Below are 18,569 nucleotides of genomic sequence, written 5' to 3' on the forward strand. Positions count from 1 at the left end.
TATTTCATTTCAGATGACAAGATAACAAGAAGCAACGGCACAGAAACAACTTTAGCATAGTTACGAGTAGTAAAGGGGCAAGGTGGTGTCAAAAGGTTGCATTCTATCGCCTCGTCGACCTATTCCCCCCTCTTCCAAAAGTGCTCATGTCCCGTGAACCATTGAAAGAATAGACAGTCTAGAGCAGCTCCTTCGCAACAAGTAGAGGAGGCGGGGATCGGTGTTGTGCGAAAATTCCATTTTTAGAATTTTTCGGATCAATAAAAGAAGACTGTCTTAAGACTTTCGTTCGTGTCCTGATTGTAGTGGGTTGATTGTCGTCAAGAAAATATTCTTTCACACCTACACGACGACAAACGAAAGTGGCGGACAAGAAAACGAAGGGCTTTTCTGCGATAGAGGAGCTAGTAAGGATAACCACAACAACAAGGACGATAGCAGCAACAACGACGTCGACGAAGGCAACTTGTGCTAACGATAAAATGAGACTTCCGCACCGAACTAGAAAGACTACCCTTTGGGTGGTGCTTGGGGTGTTTGTAGTAATCATGTTTTTTCTCAAATTCACCGAATTGCGTCCGACGTGTCTTTTTCGGGATGAACAAGTGTCAGCAATGATAAGGGATGAGGTAATCGAATTTTCTCCCTAAAGTTTTCTATTTTTTGTGTTGCTACCTTTTCTGTTTTTTTCATTTCCGGAAGTTTTCTTTTCCGTTGACCCAATTTATATCAAAAGGCCAAAACGATAGAACCGAAGTCGACTTTTCGATAATTTGCTCACGAACAATTTACAAGGAACCTAAAATCGGGAAAAGCCGATTATGAATTGAATATTTTCAAATGCAAATTCCAATGCGAGGGTAGATGGAAAATTCCCTATATTTCTTGGGATAGCTTTTGGACATTTGAAAGCTCATTAGATCTTATTAAAATATAATCTTTTTTAAAGGAAAGATTTTCGTAAAATTGGCTTCTCCACAGTCAAAGTGGTTGTTATTTGATTCTTTATACTTTTCGCCAAAATGATAGAAAGCAGTGAAACTATTGTTATGAGATTTGATTTGCTTAAATAGAACAGGTTCCTCGTAGAGATTCGTAGATTATATAAGTTGTTGCGAAAGAAGCCAGGAAAAGAGAATTATTTCTGAAAGTTGTATACTTCAACTAATAAACTCCGATTTGGACTCCATTTTCAAAAACTCTTCAGCAGATCTTGAATAATTTGGTCTCTTTAGGAGTTATTGTAAGGAAGTCATTGAGGAAGGGTTCAATTTGAATTTAAATTCGAAGTTCTTGTTTTGTGAATTCAACTTTAGACTTTTTTTCTTTTGTTTCAGAAATTTGTAGTCGGTAATGATAAGAAAGTATACCCCTATAATCGAGCGATGCCATTAATATTCATCGGGGGAGTTCCTAGGTCCGGAACAACATTAATGAGGGCTATGTTAGATGCTCATCCTGATGTCAGGTAATTTTTCCTTTAAAATGTAAATTTCATACCTCAGATAGTGCAGAATATATTCAGGAACGGCGTAGGATTTAAAAAATGAAAATTCATTTCAATTTTGTAAAATATTGTATTTTTATCTCAACATAATGCATTGAATATTGTGTTGCCGAGTTGCAAAAAGATGTTGAATCAAATCAACTCAGATTATCAAGATTTTCGTTATTTGAATGATGAATAGTGTTTTCGTTATAAATGTGATTAGTTTTGCCTCCAACTGACGTTTCTAGGGTTTTGTGTAGAACGAAACCTTATTAAAATTGGTCCAATATCTGTCTGTCTGTCACACACGCACTTTTATCAAAAGCGGCTGCGCCGATTGAGGGGGGGGGGTATTTTTTTCACTGAATTTGGTTATGTGGGGGGGGGGGGTATCAAATGAAAGGATTAGTACTTTCCTAAGCTGGTCTTAGTTTTGACATTTGTTGGAAAAGCGAAAATGCGACGGCTATAAAGTGATCATTTTTTTTCACGGACCCATTCTTAGAAATTCCCAACCGGAACATCTGGAAAGCTGCATCTGTATGTTGTCCAGATCTGAAAATATACTCCATACTGACATCTACTCAAATTATGTTAATAGTCAATGTTTCTATGTTTATGGGAAATTGATCAGAAACCGCGCTTGGGTTTATCCTAGAGTCATAAAGAATGTAGTAATATAGACTATAGTATAAAGCATGATCAAAATCTCAATATTGCTGACAAAGTTGCGCTAGCTCAAAGTAATCTCTTTTGTGTAAATTTACTGTGATCCAAAACATTAAATACTAATATCACACTAAAGCGAGAATTTTGACATGTTCAATGCATATATATATATTACGGGCTACGTACAAATGGAATAGTTGCGCACTCCAATATACTTGCACAAGAAATACACATTACCTTTCATTCCTGGTACATGGACCTTCCAGTTTTCGACTTTTTTCAATATTGTTTAGGTTCTCTGGTATAGTGGTATCATGCTGGAGAATCGTCAAAAATAAAAGTGAAGATTGAAGCTAATAATAAATGATCTACAGACAATGCGTTAATAAATGAAAACTTATTTGTCTCTTTAGCGTAACAAGAGACATCCACACAGGTTTTTTTCTTCCTTTCTTTCAAGAAAATTGTCCATCAGTTGCTGTGCAAGCCTGCAGCAGCAGGACATCACATAGGCAAGCATATATTCAACATTTATAACGAATCCATGGCAACTTGGCCATTGAATCGCTGTTGCTTATAACTTGAAAAGGATCTTTCAAACCTCTTCAATCGGCAGGCTGGGCATTGCATTTTGATTTTATCATTGGGGTGTAATAGTGAGAATAATAACTCTTTGCTTTTTATAATAGTTATTTGCATCGTTGCATGTTATGTCCTTTTTAAGGTTTTGGATAAAACCAAACCTTTTTAAAATCGGTTTATTGTTTGTCTGTCTGTCTGTTCGTCACACGCAGACGGTTATAACGATTGACACTAAATTTGGAGGAAAGGTGGGAACTGTGAACGCTCCTTTCATATGGAATTTAAGGGGGAGGGGTCCCCATACATGCAAAAAGGGTGTGTGAATTTTTTTTTATATATAGGCATGCGGGGTATCAAATGAAAGGTCTCGGTTAGTACTTTCCGAAGCTGGTCTTAGTTTTGAGCTTTGTTGGAAAGGTGGGGAGTGCGGGGGCTAGAAATTGATCATTTATTTAACGCACCCATTCTCAGAAATCACCCATCCCAAAAATCAGAAAAAAATGAGGAGGCTGCAACTATATAGTACCTAGACTCCGAAATACCTTCCATACCGATATCCCTTCAAATAAAGTTAATAATAGTATATTAGTATAATTGTTTGTAGTTGGCAGCAAAACTATCCTTAAGTTCATCCTACTACAACGAAATGCAGTAATGCAGGCTATAACATAGATCATGGTCGTACCAAGTTTGGTGTAAATCGCACTATTATTAATAGAGTTATAATAGGTCAAAGTTGTCGTTTCTTCATAAGTTCATGACTATGAATGTCAATATCACCCGAAAGTGAATACTCTTATATAATATATGCATATATTACGTGCTACGTACTAATAGAGCAAATGGACACTCAAATGTCTTTATGTAAGAAAGCTTCCGGTTTCCCGACTTGTTTTCATCGCTACTATTATATGAAGACATCTAGACTTTCCTTTATGAGGCTCACATGTAAGCCTGTAGTAGTGAACTCAGTTTTCATCGCATGGGTTGGTTCAGCGTACTAAGAACCTCTGGCAAGTCTGACGTACTGTTTGTCGACAGGACAGGTTGCTCCGCGTATATTATTGATGCTGCTTTCCCCCATAATAGCAACATCGAAAGGAAATACGCGGAGAAGAAGGTGAACGATGAGCCACTGGTTCGAGAAATGAAAGAAATTTGGCGTCTCGACCGGGTGGTTGTAGCTCCCGTAATATATATATATAATATATATAATATAATATAATATCCTGGGATTCTCACACAGTCTGAGTCAACTTCTGTCCGACATCCAGTCACGATAATAAATCTCTGCCAGCAGTGAAATTTGAACCGCGACCTTCCGTTACGACAACCCAGCGCTCTAATCACTTGAGCCATCCGGACAACAAACGGGCTAATAGTCTAGCAAATATTCAAATGGGCGTTTTTTTTATCAGGAGAAAGAAGCCGAGTAACCCGTTATGCTAAGACCCTTGAGAATCCATCTCTGATGACGGAATGTTTACACCCGTGACTAAAGCAACTTCGTCGACGGTGAGGCGCCAATTTTTCCTCTAAAAGCTCCCTAACTGAACAGATGTTTTCGCCTGTCATGGAAGTTCGAGGACGCCGATCCTGACTCTAACTTTTCACCGTTTCGTGTTATTCAGGAAAACTTTTATACCACTCGTACACATGGGTTTTGGAAAGGGTTTCAACCCTGAATTGTTCCAGTAAACTTGTTAAAATTTCTGAAGGTTTCAGTTCTTCTCACGTCAAAACCTTTATAATAATCTATTGCGCAATCGAAGTAGGAATCAATTGGTCAGCCATTGCTCTAATATGGGCTGATTAAGGATCTCATTGGTAATGGGTGCGGAATTTGAGTAGGGAGACTTAGGCGGAATTCATGGAAAAAACTCAGAGACTTCTAACTTTCTAATGCTTGATAACCAAATTCCCGTTTATATTTGATTGACCCTCGCACATACATACATATATATGTATTCTATGAAATTTCAAATAACTTCGATGTACATGAAAGTTACCAGTCAATATGACAGCCTCAAGTACATATAATAAGTGTATCTATCCGTTTTGCTGCTGTGATAGACATTGGCATGAACTTTTTTTTGGTCAGAATAATTTATTATTGTAAATTCCCAAGTGAAATAAAAATCATCCTCGACGTTCACACGTCATCAAGATCGATTCTAGGCTCCTACCATAATTTCACGAAAAATATGTACTCCTTTTCCACCGTAGACTTATAGTGACTTGTTTGATGATCCGCTTATTAAAATAGCCACCTTTTGTTCAGTTTTCTCACAGGTATTTCACCCTTACACCGCTGTAGTTTTAAAATCAAAATTGCGTCACGGCTCCCTCAACTGGATATTGGTGGAAGGAGTTGCAATTCCAAATTTTAAACAGAGCAGTAAGGGCGTGTTATGTACTATTTATGCAGTGGGCGAGATTGAGTTCAATAAATATTTTTGTTATGCTTTGACCAGTCGAATTCAAGTCATTTTAATTGATGTGAACGTTAAACTGTCTCGAATTGCTGAATACCAATCAGTTCTTATATTGTTTGAAATTATATTAACTCGGAAACCAGTTGGTTTGATGTTTACAATTCTTCAGTGAAGAGTGGGTGTCTGCCACAGTTAATGTTATATCGCAATTATCTGCTTGGGATTACAAATAAATTTTTCACTGGAAGCCACAATTGATGTTCATGCATTGGTTGTGGAAACACCAATTTTGTATGCGCTTAATTATATGTACATGTGTACCATATATTACATATTTCAGCCCTTAACATCAGAACACTGTTACTGATAAATATACATGGCTTCCAAAAATAAAGTTTGAAGGGTGCGATGGTTGGAGCGGTCGAACGATAGTTTCTCGATCTCATACCTTAAGTTCGAATATGTTTATGTTATGCTTTTTCCGCTTGTGTGTGCCAGTAATTGTTATTTTGTGTGACCGGGATTTTTGAATCGAACATGGCAGATGAATCCTTCTATATTGGGAGAAAATAATTTTCGTTGTTTACTTAACTACAGGATCACATCCTATGCGTTGTGTTACGATTAGAATTAGTTGATTAGCTTTGCACCAACACGGTCACCAAGGCCAATCTTCTTTGACAGGTTTGTCAGTCGCGAAAACCGACTGCGCGAGATAACATTGTTGCTACCTTGGAATGGGATTGCACGTGCTCTTTTTGGTCCGTGTGTTTGAATCGTGGCTTTGGGTTGCGACCTGACGTGGCTTCTAGTTTCGACTAGACTAGTCAAAGTTGGGAAGATGGCCGTGCCGCCACCCCATTCCTAGTCTAAGAGGGACTTAAGAATGCGATTTCGATCAGATTCCTCACAAAACTTAGGTTCCCCCCTTTATGTTTGAAGCAACGCAGGGCCACTATTTCATCTGGTCCTCCATGAAGAGAAAAGAAAGACAGTAGCCACTCGTCGCGTAGGTGCCACAACCAACTCAGGGATAGTCCTTCTCCGTCAATATCGCATGCGTTAGGTTTTTTTTTATTTTTGACCCCTCCCTTATTAGGCCGTTAGCCAGTTTATCTCATTTAGTAAAGAACATTTTTCTATTAGAGAAGTTTGAAAAAATGTTTCTATTAGAGTAGTTTACCCCCGGTGGGTTTAGTTTTTTTGATTATTGACTCTAAGCACATGAGTAAAATCTCTATGTCGTGGCATGGAGATAATATTTGCGAACCATGAACCCTAGTTCTCATTTCGCCCAACTGCTAGCATTCGGGTTAGCTCCAGCACGTGCCGTCCGGTTCCATATATTATCTCGCGCAGTCGATGTTCACGACTGGCAAACCTGTAAGGGAGTTTGATTGGTTGACAGCCTTGATGATCGTGTTGGTGCCAAGGTGATGCAACGCTCTGTTCCGATGGTAATAGTTGTCACTCATTCTTTTTGTCATCCTGTGTGTCTCTCTCTCAACTCTTACACATTTGTGCATATTATTACTAAGCAGCAGCAGTTTAACTAAAGACTAAATTGAAAAAAATAATGCTAAGAAAAATGCGAAAACTGGAAGTTTGTCATTCAAGGCATGAGAGGTTTTATGTATTTCTAATATAACATAAGAAGCAGCTGTTGCATTTGTACGTAGCTTGTAGTGTATGTAGTACGCATCTAGCACGCCAGGCTAGACACTCAAGGCCATTGTAGAAATTTCAAAAATCCAACTTTTGTTTACTTCCTGAAAGAATGACCTATCACTGAACCTGATTGATATATTCAAAGGATTGAAGTAGGGAAAATATCTAACTACTTTTATTTTGAATTTTGGTGCAACTCCTCTTTGTTAGATGCGAACATACCGAAAACTTCGGATGCGTTTTTTTCAAAACTACATTTTTCAATCTCTACCAATTCACTTGAAACTTCAACTATATAAAAAAGTGAAGCGATGGCGGCTTTACGGTTTCTTACCAGGGCAGAGGCAAATCGTCAGACGCTGCCTATATATTTGAAATTATGCACTACATGGAAGTATATAGGATTGTTACGATACTCATACTTTTTTTAATAAATAATTTTCAGATGATTTTTGTTGAAAAGTTTTACATTTTTTGTTGAGAAGAAAAAGAAGAAAATAAATTGTACAGATTATATAATTAAGCTCCTTTACCAGAATTTTAATTTACTTTATCATCCCGCTGAAAAAAAAACTCAAAATATGCTTATTGATTAGGCCGTTACAGTGGTCTAACCCCTTCAATGTCTTGGGTTGCACTAAACTTACACAAAATCGATAGCTGTGATTCTAGGTAAAACTGGAGGGAGATTTCTGGGTCAATCTGCAAAAAGAAATATACCACTATTAACTTTATTTGAGCAAATGTTGTCATTTGGGGCATTTTGAGATGCTGGAGGGCCAGATGATGATGGAAAACACGTGGGGACACGTGGGGACCCCTTTCTGGAACGGTTCCTACGACTTGCTATGCAGAAGAGTCGCACTTAGTAGGTTGTGGGGATGATGTCGCGGCATTTAATGGCGGATGCACGGTTTCACCGGGTCAAGGCAATCTAGTCTGTTATTGATGCGACGAGTAAGTCGATGGATGACTACTCATCATTTCAGCTTGACGCTGAAAGAAAAGAAAGAATCATCTTGTCTAGAAAGAAAATCTCTGCTGTGGAAACTCTTGAAGGAGCCGTGCTAAGTATTACGGGTCCTTCTTAGGGTAGGTAGAGGATTCTTTGAACTAAGAAATTTCCTTCCTCCTCTAACCTTCCGATGGTGAAAGTAATTCGCTGACTTGAAGGTTCACTAAATCGGGGGAGCGGAGAGCTAGCCTGAAGTCAACTGGTTCTGGTTCTCTGATGACTACTACACCATTTTTATTTGCAAAATTGTCCCTACACTTAAATTACCCGGCAGTTAGTCTGTCAATTTAAATATCCTTAGTTATTTAGTTAATTAAGGATTAGTCTGTATTTTTTCCTAAATTAGGCTGACGAGCCATGACGGCACGTTCCCAAGATCTGTGCTCATCCTGTTTCCTTCCGGTAGTCTGGAAATTTCTCGTGTTTCTAGGATGTCCAATGACCGTGTTCCTCTTACCTTGTGCAGTATCTCGTAGTTATCCATGGTAATTTCATGGTTCCTGTTTACCATTTACTTGGCTCCAGATGATTTTGTTTCGCTCGCTGTTCGTCCTTTCTTGAATGCAACCTATGCTTCGCCTAAATGTTTTCTGATCCTGTTGGCCGCCAGTCTTTTAGTTTGTCGAACGTAAGCTTGGCATTTTCAGGAAAACCAACTGTAGGCTATGCGGGCTTCCTATGTATTTAATTGTTTATTCGATCTCTTCAAAGCTTGACTATCTTCTGAAATAATTGCTGAGTTTCTTCCACTTCTATGGCACGATAGTCCAATCTGAGGTTTGAAAACTCGAAGAAAGTTCTCTTAGGTCGGTGCAAGTTGTGACGCAGCTTGTTGATGTGGCGTGACATGAATCGCTTTTTATTAAACAGGGAAATAGATGCAACAGCGAATGTTCGTACCCAGGGTGACGTGACACAGCTTGAGAGGGTCCGGAGGCTTGTGTTTCATTCCGGGGTTTTCACTAGTGTGTGCGAGCTCCGTTAATTGAAAAGCAAATATTGACTCCTTGATGCATCCTTGTAATTCAAAAAATTGTTTCTGAATTGCTTAATGATAGCTTAGTTCCCAAAAGTACCTTAGCCTAGTAAGCTTGCAGTGGGCCTACCTTCTTGCCCGCTTCTACTCTTTTGGTTTCCATAATCTCCGAAACTCCTTCTCAGTAGGTTTTATAAAAACAGTTCTTTTGTTTTCTATAGTTCGTTTAAATAAAACTATTGAAAGAAATAGTTTCCGATTTTACTATAAATTTATTTTTGAAAAATACCAACACGTGTTTCTTCTCAGAAGATTTCCCACCTAATATATATTCCAAACTAACCAAGATTGGTCTGAACATCGAAGTCGATGGTAAATGACCAAAAGGCTGGCCGAAACAATGGTGGCTTGATATGTTGGATGGGGATTTAAAGGCCTCGAGATTATATCCAGATCAAGCATTCGATAGAACCAAATGGCAAAACTAATCACGACGAGCCGACCCCGCATGCGAACGGGACAAAGGCTGAAGAAAAAGAGGAAGAAGAACCTTCTTCATTTGGCCGTGTAATGTCCAAATCTATAATTGAACGCTATATTCCTTTGCTCGTTTGTTGTGTTTTTGGGAAGGTAGACGGTCACAGCTTGTCCCCTCGTATTCACCCCCAGTACATGTCGATAGCTCAGCTCTCTCCTAACTTGGGAATTTATAGACTAGAGTCCTAGGTCATTCTGCCGACGGGTATTTGACATCTAGTCACGATACAAATCCCACTATCACAAGTGAAATTTGAACCGCGACCCCCTGTACGACAGCTCGGTATTCCAACCACTTTACACCTGATGGTATGAAGTGTATTCGCCGGTCTGCTGGCAGGCTATTCGACCCATAGAGCTAGATTCTCAAAATCGGACATGGTACTGCCAGTATCATGATCTTTTAGATAATATTTCATACGAATATTATTTTCCTTTATTCCCAATGTGCTAAATTATAGTATTTTTACTAGATGTATCAGTAGAAAATCTATCGGGCCATTATTTTGCACTGGATGAACATTGAGAATCATAATTTATCGAAGCATTTTGGAAGATATTATGCTGCCACTACCAACTAACAAATTGGCCCCAGCTATTCAACAGCCACTCCAGAAATCGTTCCATCCGATAGCCCTCTCAATTCATGCACTAGGAATTGCCCTTTCTAAATACATAATCTGATCCTAACACCGCTCATAAATAATTTGATTGAATAGAATCTAAATTTGTTCTGTTTGTTGAAGGGGTTCTAGAGCCTCTTTTGCTTAACATCATGCACCCCAGCTGATCCCGTGCTTTACAATTCAATCGGTCAATTCTGCAACTCGATCTTGCGCCTGTTGACGGCAGAAATGAAATTAACGTTTAATTGGCTTGATTGACCAAACATAAATTTGCCTAAAGCCAATTTGTGTCTAACAAATTATAATGTACAATAAACATGAATTATTTTTATATCAGCTTAGGTGAAATTGTCGGGCCACCATTGGGATGATTTATTCGGCGTTATTCATATTATTTTAAATAAAATCAGGACATGCTTAATGTATCTATAAAATTTAAACTGGAGAAAAACATCACGTGTGGAGGAAGCTATTTTTTCTTTTAAAAAGTTTGACAATGTGTTGTTTGGATACAGTATTGAAAATTATGGAAGAAACATTTAATAATTCAACATTCATTTCTCCTCTGCCGAGCATGTGGCATTTTTTAGAACTTAGATGATAATCTAATAACAAAGACTATTGACGTAATATATGATATTGTACTCAGTGGTGGGGGTGTTAAAATGCAACTCGTTGTCTAACAATGTTTGCTTTAAATCTTCTGAAACTCTACAAGACATTTTAATAAGACTGTGCTACAGATTGCAGTGAATTTCTAGAATTGATAGAATGGTGGAATTATGAGGAAATTTCACGTATTTATATTTTATCATCTTAACATTTGTTAATCAGTTTCAAATGCAAAAGGAGCTTCTGAAAAAAGTATATTAGAAGATACAATAAATAAGATAAAGTAGAAGATTAGCCTCTTCCCAAGTTCCAATTGAGTAAACTTGTGTTTCTTTTTTCCCAGGTTTTTAATTTGGAATCTTTTGACAAAAAAGATTTATATTTGAATAATAGCAGCAGTTTAGAAGCGAATTAAATACTCGACAGAATGATTTACTGGGGTCGAATGGAAATTGTCAAAATTATTAAATAATACCATAAACAAATTAGTGGCATGTTCGTATTTAACTCTTAAATTTTCTATTCGAAATTGACACTGAAATCATTATTTGTTCTAACGGTTTTCTGAGAATTGACTGGCTGATTCACCTTCTCCAGGAATTGGCAAGGTAATCCTCCAATCTTATTTGAATAGAAAAAGTTTGAGAAATCTCTCGGTTGTTGCTAGCTAAGGACTTTGTAGCGGTCGATCATAGTGGGATTATTTTACAATGAAAGTTTCTGGTCCGTTAGCCAATTTTTAAGGTTTTTATGTGAAATAAAACCTTATTTAAATCGGTTCAATGTCTGTCTATCTGTCTGTCATATCTGATTTACTCGAAAACCACTGAATCGATTGTCATGAAATTTGGTGAGAAGGTGTGACCTGTGAATCCCTTTACATATAGCAAGTTCTATTTTGTGTTCAGTTTGAAGGGGGTACATGCGAAAAGGAGATGTAATTTTTTTTTTACAGAATATGGTCATGTGTGGTATCAAATCAAATGGTTCGATTAGTACTTTGAAAATGATCTTTTTCTGATATTGGATGAAATAAAGGGACGTTAGGGTTCAAAATGTGTACCCCCAAAAGTGAAAAAGGTCTTGTTCTCAAAACCTATCCAACCGAAAAATCTGAAAAAATCACAATGATGCATTTAGGCCTCTAAATATGGGGGTATATTTGTTGCAATAATAGCATATTACCATATTTTAGAAATTTACCGGAAAATTCCCCTTGCGTTCTCCCTAGAAGTACAAAATGCGGTGTATAAGCGATAATATGGGACTTAATTCTCGAAAGATTGAACGCAATGCAACTGTTATTAATAAAGTTATAGAAGGTCAAAGTTTTGCATTTTATATAATTTTATTGCACTCTAAGGCGTGTATGACGTCATCATCATATAAAGTGAACTTATATGAACAGCGGGGTCCATGGGGACATTTTAGTTTTCTTTTTTTGTTTTTCAATTATTTGTATATTATCATAGTATGCATATGTCTGTGCTAATAAAGCTTGCAGGAAGTACCCAATATGATAGACATGTGTGAACGTTGGTGTCAGCGGTTTTTAATTTACAACACATATGTATGTTTTTGTGCACGGAGTGCGTTAGATCAATTTAGATGCGTACATATGTATGCCCAGCGCCCAGCTTCCGGTATCCCGGCTTGATACTTTCTACCATATTTGGAATTTTTCCTAGCTATGACGGAATTAACAAGTTATTTGCAAAAGCCTGCGTAGGGTTGTTTACGGCGGCTTGGCTTGATACTTTTGTGCTGGTACCTTTACATTCGGTTCTATGAAATATTTGCTTTGAACTATCTGCTCTGTTCGATTGTAATCGTCTTTTGTGGGTCGTAGGAGTAGATCCAGTTAGTGGGCAGAGTTTTTGCGATTGAGTTTTTGTCGATATTCATGCACCGCACAACATACTAACAAAATAATTTGTCAATGATTATTATGCTGTATTGCGTTAATGTGCTGGTACTGCGGTTCCCTGGAGTACTGTACGTCTGCCGCTATTCACCTTAACTCCTTAATAGCTGATGTCCTCTTGAACCCTTGACTTTGGAATAAAATAGTAATTTGTGGAAATTTCTTTTAGCGTATCTACTTTTTTTCGACGGTCGAAAACTTAGTGGAGGGTTGCTTCACAATGAAAGTGACATGACAACAATTGGTTTCGTCTACCAGAATTGTCCATTTTCAAGCTCTGCCATTAATTATTTTTTATTGGTTTTGTAGTTTTTTTTATGCGTTTATATCTGAGGTCAAAAGTTGTATATTGAAATGGTAGCATCATCTGCAAATGTTCAGATTGCTTAGTTCGTCTAGGGTGGTAGGTGACTGCGAAAGTCTTTATTCATCTTTTTTCCGGAAGTGATGTGTTTCCAGTTGATAATCCCCAGTTTTGAATTGTTGTCAGCATCACCTCAATCTTCATAGTAGTTCCTTGATTTTACTCGCGAATGTTCATTGGCTATTCTATTTCGTTTTATCCTTTTCAGTTATCTCTCAGCTCTCCTGGGATAGTACATTCCATTACTATTTCTTTATACATGACTTATCCACTGCCACTTCCCTCTCCTGTTCAACAGGTTGAGATTGCTTCAGCCTAGAATATCTCGATTACCCGACGAAAGTTTGGAGCTTTCGAATAACAGGGGCAATCATTTTCCATGTGCTGCTTCCATATATGTTGGAAATGCAGGGAGAGCAATGATATGCGCCATCCCAAACTTGTTGTTGTTATTCAGATAGCTGCATTCCCACAGTTTGGACAACATACCAAAGCGGATCTAGTGCAGTTATTTTACCGAGTAAAAGCAAGTCTTGTTACTTGTCAGACAGTAGGAGTGCTATTCAGATATTCAAATTAATCCGACCCAATCCGAAGTTCGACTCTTCCCTCTTCCCCCCTCTTCTCTTCTTTACATGTATTTATGGAAGCTTTATATGTACATACATGTGTTACTAGTTTTGCTATCAAACCATTTCGTTCCTTGTCCTGATAAGATTTGTGTTAAGCCTTCGAGGGTCACTGGACAGTTCCATTAAAACGCCGATTATATAAAATAAGCTGCCCCCTTTTTTCGATCCAATCTGAATCTATATTACTGGCTTCTGCGCTACATTATACAGCGACGCGTTATAAACCCAATCGGTACAGTCTTGAAGTGCTTAGCACACGCCGCTATCCTGTTTCGTCAGTTGCGAGGGCACTTCCACCGGCTATTATAACTAAGTAGTTAGAGCTCGGGTTCGGTGAAAGACCTTTCAATATTAATAAAAGTATGCATTTATCGGACACATTATGTGACTGCATGAGTACAACTCTGCAGGTAATCCACAATTGGTGCCTCTGAAATGACTCCAAATTTACATAGAAGCATCATATTCATGAGCAACATCAGAAGTTCTGTAAACTGATCTGATGTTGTAGAACTGCGTTGGGAAAAATAATCCACATATGGCCAAGGGTCTTTCGACATTTATCATCATCAACGGCGCAACAACTAGTATCCGGTCTGGACCAGCCTTAGTTAGTTCCAGACATCCCAGTTTTGCGCCCATTCAATTCTCCCTAAAACCTGTCTGCCGTTCTAGTCTACGCCGTCGCTCCATTTGACATAGGGTCTGATTCTTCTTTGCGGACATAATAATCTCCTCCGATCGGTCATGGAAGGCAAATCTGGTTTAGAAGTCTTTTCGGAAAATTTGATTTCAACGGAAGAGAAAATTCAACCATATTCCACGAGGAGATATGAGCCATTTTTCGACAACAGAGAAATGTTTGTCATAAAACTGGCGGGGTCGCTTCAGTTGCATATGTTACATCCAGTTGCTATGGTGCTCCCACTAGTTGTTTTTTGGACTCAGTCGGTTGATTGAAGCGTTTTGATGTGGATGTCAGGGTAATGCTGCTGGTAATGACAGATTGACTGGCCAAGGGTGTGGCCGTCTAGTGTTAAGACTACTCTGTACGGTCAAGTTGGAAGGAATACAGCTGAATAGGGAAATTTAGTTTCGTGTCGGCACGCCAAACTCTTTGTGAATTCGAGGCCGCTAGAGCGACATTTCTGTAGTCGCTGGAGCAGAGGAACATGAAAACCTTAGTAGGGATTTAAACCTGGTACTTTCGCTTAAGCTACCACTTGGGGAAAATCTGTGTTGTGGTTTATATATAGCCAACGTCAGGAAAAGGAGTTGACTATACTACATTTTATATATGGCTGTGTGATCTTCTCAGTCCTCGGACGAAAATAACATAAAGAGTTGTTTTTAACGAAGAATATACACACCTGTTCAGGAAGACGCTCTGAAATTGGCAAAGTCTACCAGCGTCATAGGCAGCAGCCCTTTTAAAAAGCTGAGAGTACAATAATACATAAAATACATACGAGAGTTTTTTTTAACGAAAAATTTGCACACTTGTTCAGGGAGACGTTCTGAAATTGGCAAAGCCTACCAACGTTACAGGCAGCAGCCCGTTTGAAAAGCTGAGAGTACAATATGTCTAATATATGAAGCCTGGGCGCTTCTACGTAGGATTTTTCCCAGTCTCTTACGCGTAACAGTGGGCAAGACTTCAATGTTCCTTTGCTTTGGAGTTAATGATGCTCTAGTCGCTTTAGAGCCCAATGTTTGGAGCTCGTAACTCGGCTTTGTCTGGTGTCTAAGTCACTCTCTTTCTCATCTTAACCATCTTGGGTCCCCCCTCAAGCCCCGGAATGGTGCCATGCGGCAGTGTGATAAGCGGCATTGTCCCGCGTCAATCCTTAGGCTGTTGATTTGCCAGTTATAGTCAGAACTTTTTTCTCCAGGTAGCTATTTATAAAATGAGGTTCAGTGGAGTATGCTCGCTTTCATATTTCGGACATATTTTAAGCTTGGGTGAGCATCGCCTGCGATGTTGGACAGGTTTCCATTCGCCTTCGCACGTTCAATAGCCTTTGGGGTCCAGAAAGGTTTTTTCAGTTAGTGCAGTTAGTGTCGCTTTACCGGATGTAATAGTATTCGTGGCGCTTTTTGCAGAGTTTGTGTTGCCGCTGATTTCTTCAGTAGGCTTATATTGGGACCTCATACCACTCTCAGTTGTACGTGGGGTTATGAATGTTCGTTTGATTTCGGTACATAGAGTGTGCTCCTGCTTCCATACCCGCTCCGTCGGGTCGTCTGTCAATGTCACCGTATTTTGTTGTTGTCATTTGTTTAGGTTTGAATCTTTTTTTTATTGTAGTATCCATGTGTCGTCCTGCGCTCAATGGCTTCTGTAGACAAGCAATGCCAAATACACCTTTGCCACTTAGCTTCGGGTTGGCTTCGTATGTGGTTTCTTAAAGTAATTCTCTGGTGCACTCCCTACTATAGAAGGGGTCATGCATATTTGAAAACGCCTTCCCCTTATTGCGCTTGGAAAATCTCAAATTGGATAGGATATAATTAGGTTATTAGTGCCATGTATCAGCACATTAAATCATGCCAATCAGACCTATCGTGTAGATTATAGCACAAAAGGATACGCAACTTTTTTTTCGCCTAGTACAGCGAAATGCATACAACACAAGCCAATGCCAGTTTATTCAAAGTGCAATAAATTAAAGTGCTATTGCATCAGTCAGACAGTCACCCTTCATTATTTCGTTAATTAGGAGAGTCCTGAATGAAACGAAAAAAGGCGGAAATCTTAATGCAATTGCTCTTGAATGGAGAATCAAATTAATTGGATCTTCCTTAATAAGGACGAAGCAGTAACTCTATCTGCTTCTAATTTGAAATCTGAGTTTCACAGCCAACCAATTAGGGTGTTGTACACAAGGAATCCATTAAAGTTTCAACTTCCATATGTTGAATTCAGTACTTAATATTATACTTTCCTAAACTCATCAGGTCCTTTTTTTCTCGTTCACTGAAACATGAAACGAGATACCTCATCAACCCCATAAATGCTCAACCTCTTAATCTGAGTCTCATTTAGTGTCGCACATTGACAAAATTTCGTCTTTTCTTGAGTCCGTCAGCTACCAACGTCAAAGGTTGAAATAATTGCTAGTACTTTTGGACTCTGACAAGGGTAAAACCCATTAAAAGTAATTCTATTTTGTTTGTCACCATCGTCCTAGTCACGAGAAGTAGACGAGAAAAAAAGTAAACTTAGCTGTTGGCTTTTTTTGGCTCGTTAAGTGAATTTTCGTGCTTGAATGGAGAAAAGGAACAGGAGGTGGGTGATATATAGGTGGATTTTAGCTTATTTAGAACATACTTAATCAACAGAAAAGTCCTTGCAATAGCGGACAATCGGGTGAAACTTCAAATCAATTTTGTAAGCATAGAATTAGTTTTGAATTCATTTGATAGGTAAGGGCAGTGAAGGATATGAATGGGTTCGAAATCCGCAATTCCTGATTCTTTATTTACATGATTTGTTGTCGGGTAACAACTTCTAACGGAGTTTAGTAACATGTCCAAAAATAGGCATGCCGAAAAATCCTCTGTAAGGACCCTCAAAAATTCCTTGGGTCCAATTTGGTAAAGTATGTTGACTGTTTTAACTCTGCTTTCCGCTTTCAATCCTTATACATATCCTTATATTTGATTTTCTTTCACAGTGGGTTTGAATAAAAGGGCCATTATCAAAGAATAGGAGGCGTCCTTGCAGCTTGGGCTTACGAAAACGGTGAAATAAATTGCTTCGTTTATTTTGTGTTCCTGTGCTTTCTGTAGAACACAAAAAAAGAAAGAAATACAAGAAGCTCAGAGAGCGTTTGCATTGTCGGATTTAGCAAATGATTTCGAAATCTTTTCAGGGATATGCTTTTTCCTCATCAGAAAGCGTTTTTGTGTTGCTCCTAGCGATCAGCATCAAAAGTTGTCCAGTTCTGCTTAACAGCTCCGTTCCCTTAGCCAGTTTGTGCCACCCCTCTTTGCCTAGGTGGTTTGAAATGGGTTTAACTGACAAAAAGCGATACAGACACGGAATTGGCTAAGCCCGAAGACATAACAGTGGAGCTTGTTGAATGTTGTACTTCTCCCGACATTATATTATGATATATCTCTGAAAATGTACATGGTAATGTATGTATATTATGTTTACATTGTTTTTTTCAAGGAAATCATTGAGAAAGATGAGGAAACACCGAAGGCTGACATTCGAATAATATGTTCTCGTTAAGTATATCAATTTGGCCCAGCTGCCTATATCCTTTTTCCATGATTTGAAGTCGACATTTTGATAAATGTGTTCACCATTTCTGTCATCTCGATAATATTCGAAAAGAACGGAAGAGGAAACATGCATGAGTGTACGTAGAACGGAGACATGCAGCAGATTAAAGTTTGAAGCATTGACATCATTCTTGATATGAAATCTTATATGCTGTCATCCAGAAGAGTGGATGATTTAACGAGATGGTCTACCATTCAAGTTGCTTTCGAACGAAAAATAGTAGCGGGCATATAGTTTAGCTAGCTTTTTTTTGTTCTATCTTTTTGTTTTTCGGATGCAAATTTGAGAGTTCTGTAAGCAAGGAATTCAAGATTGTTGCTTCTCTGAAAATAAGTTATTCAAGGTGTTGGGATACAACTCCAACGGGTCGAAAATGTTTGGTTTTCATCGAAAAGAGCTGTAATTGGGGTTGTACATATGTTGTGTATGTAAGTGTATTGTTGTTATAAGATATTCTTTAATTTTGAGTTCAGATAGTATTACTGATATTTCTACGTTTAGCAAAAGGTAGCTCTCTTCTTCTTCCTCTTCTCGTTCTCCTCCAACAATTGTCCCGTTTAGAAACAGAGTCGGCCATTTTGCTCGATCCTAGATCTGATCTAGATGGAGTCGAGGGGCCCTCAAATCACTATTTAATGTATCAAGCGATCTTTGGTCTAGCTTGTATTTTGGTCATTTTCTATCTACTTTAATGCTCAGACCAATCTCGACAAGTGACTTCTGATCAGCATAAATTATATTTCATA

General features: G+C 38.4%; 1 protein-coding gene across 5 annotated transcripts in view; it reads left to right on the top strand.

Moving 5' to 3' along the window:
* Window positions 1-18,569, top strand: part of LOC119656742 (protein-tyrosine sulfotransferase) — a 212,541-nt gene that overhangs the window by 150,144 nt on the left and 43,828 nt on the right. For all 5 annotated transcript variants that reach the window (XM_038063298.1, XM_038063296.1, XM_038063299.1 and 2 more), the window contains 2 exons: window positions 14-629; window positions 1,338-1,468. In XM_038063298.1, coding sequence (XP_037919226.1) covers window positions 483-629; window positions 1,338-1,468 — 278 coding nt within the window. In that variant the 5' untranslated portion in view covers window positions 14-482. The remainder of the gene's footprint in view (window positions 1-13; window positions 630-1,337; window positions 1,469-18,569) is intronic.

Source organism: Hermetia illucens, chromosome 5 (assembly GCF_905115235.1).
Source record: "Hermetia illucens chromosome 5, iHerIll2.2.curated.20191125, whole genome shotgun sequence".
Lineage (NCBI taxonomy): Eukaryota > Metazoa > Arthropoda > Insecta > Diptera > Stratiomyidae > Hermetia > Hermetia illucens.